The sequence below is a fragment of the Crocuta crocuta genome, unplaced genomic scaffold (genome assembly GCF_008692635.1).
Source record: "Crocuta crocuta isolate KB4526 unplaced genomic scaffold, BGI_CrCroc_1.0 scaffold528, whole genome shotgun sequence".
NCBI lineage: Eukaryota > Metazoa > Chordata > Mammalia > Carnivora > Hyaenidae > Crocuta > Crocuta crocuta.
The window spans coordinates 76,006-79,243 of NW_027530010.1; the positions used below are offsets into that span (position 1 = coordinate 76,006).

Consider the following 3,238-nt stretch of genomic DNA (forward strand, 5'->3'; position numbering starts at 1 on the left):
CCCCCCCCCCGCCGCCCCCGCAGGCATGGAGCTGAGGGCAGAGGGCATTACCCCACAGACACCCCTCCTAGCCTTGCAGCCCCCAAAATGCCTGGTAATCACAGAGCCTGATGATGGGGAAGATGTGCAGGCAGGAGAGGGTTTCTGAGCCCCAGTCTGGTCCAAGAGCCCCTGTTGCCCTTCAGACAGCAGCTGGAAGGGGACGCTACATTCTCCACCCCGCTTGGCTTCTGCCCAAACTGTCCTCCCCCAGGCACAGGGAGAGGGGACGTTTGTGCTAGTCCCCAAATGGGTCTGGGGTTAAAAGGGCAGGTTTAGGTTGAGGCCAGGATGTCTGACTGAATGGGGCTTCAGGCAGAGGAAGGACTCAGCACCTATTCTCTCAGGAAACAGGATGAGCAGAGGAATAAACAGGTTGGGGTTGGGACTAAGTCTCAGGGATTAGTTACTTTTGGGCTGGAGTGGGGCCCAGCAGGAAGTTTCAGGAGAGGGACAGAGGGGAAATAAAGCTGGCAGACCCTGCCCTCCCAACTCCCTCCTCCTCCCCTAAGTAAGAACTCTCTTGGGAGATAACTCCCTATACCTACACCCTCACTACTTGCTTCCAGCTCCACAATCCAACCTATATGTAATCCCCACCTGACCCCGCACCTCACACACCAGGCTCTCCACGAAGCAGGGTACACTGTCCATAAGCAGAGCCTTCAACTCCTCCAGGGACAGCGTCTCCACGTCCCCCTCCCGGGCCGCATACTGGTGGTAGCAGCGGATGATTTGGAAGAGGGATTCCTCCACAGGCGTGCCTGTCATGGTGGCTGGACAGGGAGAGCTCTGGAGATGTAGTGCTCGAGGCCCTGGGGACAGTGGGGAAGCTGAGGGGAGAACGGCCTCTTGACAGATAAGCGCTTCCTCCAAGAATCTTCTGCCCTCTCATCCTGTCCACCTCCCTGCACTCCAGCTGACCCCTTGCAAACGTGGCTCAGAGTTCCTGCTGTGAAGGAAGCTGTGCTGTGAGCCCTCAGGACAGGGCTCCGTCCCTTCCTTGGGACAGTGGACTTCCTGAAGACAGGAGCTGTGTTCTCTGTCCCTAGACGCTACTCTCAACTTAGAGTCACCCAAAATCAGAAATGAAAAGAATCGAAACTCTTTGGTGCAAGATAATGCTTTCTAATGGAAATCTTTAAACCCTCAAGAAGGCAAGATCCTTACTACTAGGCTACTTCATAGCACAAATGAAGTATTAAAATTATACCACCCAGAACCCCCAGCCCTACTCAGGTGTTATTATTCTCCTTTCTCCATTGAATGTAGAGACAACACAAGGGTGCCCACCTTTGTTCTGACCACTGCCTGACCGCATGACCCTGTAAAGGAGGGACTTGCCATCCACACGGTCCCTTCTGCCCTGAGTTGGGCTGACCAGCATTGGGGCAATTGAGGGCACCCACAGCCACTCCCGGTCACCCCTCAGCACCGATCCCAGTGCTCTGCACACGGATGATGTACTGATGCCCACGATCTCCCCCTCCCCACACCCTTCATAGATAAGATTCCTGTTTTCAGGAGGCAGGGTTATCCTGTCAGCTCAGTGGTCCCCTCCAGATTCTGCGCAGAGAAGAACCAGCAACTGCTGGTTTTGACTATTATGAAGCCAGCCAAGCACTAGATAAACCCTTTTATACACAGCATCCATGTAATCCACATGAGGCAGGCATCATTTCCACCATTTCCTTGAGGAAGAAATGAAACCCAGAGAGGTTAAGTAAATTTCCCCAAAATCACACAACTGATCCACCTGGACCTAGATTCAAACCAATTGGGGGACCACAATTACCCTGTTGGGACTTCCATCCACTGCACACATCCTCCAAAACAAGTAAGCCATCCAATCCTGCTTTCTCAGACCTGCACAAACCCAGCACCGTCCACCCCACCTCCACTACTCTCTTGGAGGAAGTGCTGACCTGTGCAGTTGGAACGGGGTTGCTCTGAATCCACAGTGCTGGCCTGTGGTTTATCCTAGAGATTCCCCAGCGCTCAGCCAGGATGGATTTGTGTGAACAGGGTCCTATATACTGCCCATCGCTGGCGCTTCTAATTATGGCAGACAGTGTGGTGACTCTTCACAGGTTCTTCAACAGCACGACCGAGCCTTAATTGCATTCCTGAGATGATATCACATGACACTTGCTTCCTACAATTAACTCCACTAGTTTCAAGGACCCACCCTCCCTCGGAGCCTGATCTGAAGCATCTCAGAACCACAGCAGGTCCATCTCCATACCCCAGAGCCCATCCTCCAGCTCCTGGGCTTGGGTAGGGTCAGACCACATTCTAAATACATCTTCCTCAGATGTCCTCCCTCAATTACTGAATCACCGGACTCCACAGTCATGAAGCATATTAATTCATCCAACAAATATTTCTTGAGTACCCACAGTGTGCCAGGAGTATGACATTAGGCTACGTGAGTATGACATAAGGCCAAGCCACAGTGTGGGGGTGAGTGGAGGGGACAGAGTCACGTACTGGCATGATCCACTGTGAACAATACTGGCCTGGTGGCGTGAATGGTGCCCCCAGGAAGAGACACTTTCTGCCTGGAGAAGAATTGAGGAAGATTCCTTAGGGAGCTGATGTTTGAATTGGAACTTGAAGAAAAGACTCAATTTCATGGGGAAGCAGTCTCTTGGACAGAGGAAACAGAAAAACCAAAGGCTTAGGGGTGTGAAAGAGAGAGGCTTGCTCAGAGGCTGGAGGCCACAGGGTGGACTAATGAACAACGAGACACAACAAGGCTGGAGAAGTAGGATGGAGGCAGCACGAAAGGGTCTGTACACCAAGCCAGGGCTGCACTGCATCCTGTGCACAGGAAGAAACAGAGAGGATTTCCAATGGATTGGGTGATGGGTGAGAGGTGAGAAAGAAACGGTAGGAACAGCTTTGTTCTAAGAAAATAACCAACCGCAGTGTGGAAGTAACCCTATCGTAGGGGCCACCTGGGCCCTGTGAGACAGGTGAATTCCCTTGGCCCAGGGCACAGCGTCTCTCAGCCCATCTCAGCCCAGCTCTCCCCTGGGAGGGGCCACACCTGCTGGTGAACACATCTCCCAGAAGGTGGCGCCAAAGGACAGGGATTGAACCAGAGATTAAGACCCCAGTCACTGAAGGTTTGAGAGAGAATAGGGAAAGATGTAAGCCAAAATCTTTTTCAGTTTGCAGGGTGAGACTTCATCTA

At 52.5% G+C, this 3,238-nt stretch overlaps 1 protein-coding gene across 2 annotated transcripts in view; it reads right to left on the reverse strand.

Annotated features, from left to right (window-relative positions):
- The window catches only part of LOC144231527 (protein S100-A15A-like), a 2,597-nt gene extending 1,694 nt beyond the window's left edge, over positions 1–903 (reverse strand). Inside the window, exon 1 of one of the 2 annotated variants that reach the window (XM_077764014.1) lies at positions 661–903. In XM_077764014.1, coding sequence (XP_077620140.1) covers positions 661–810 — 150 coding nt within the window. In that variant the 5' untranslated portion in view covers positions 811–903. Of the gene's footprint in view, positions 1–651 lie in introns of both variants that reach the window. The other variant, XM_077764013.1, reaches the window with a different exon arrangement.
- Positions 904–3,238: the final 2,335 nt, after the last annotated feature.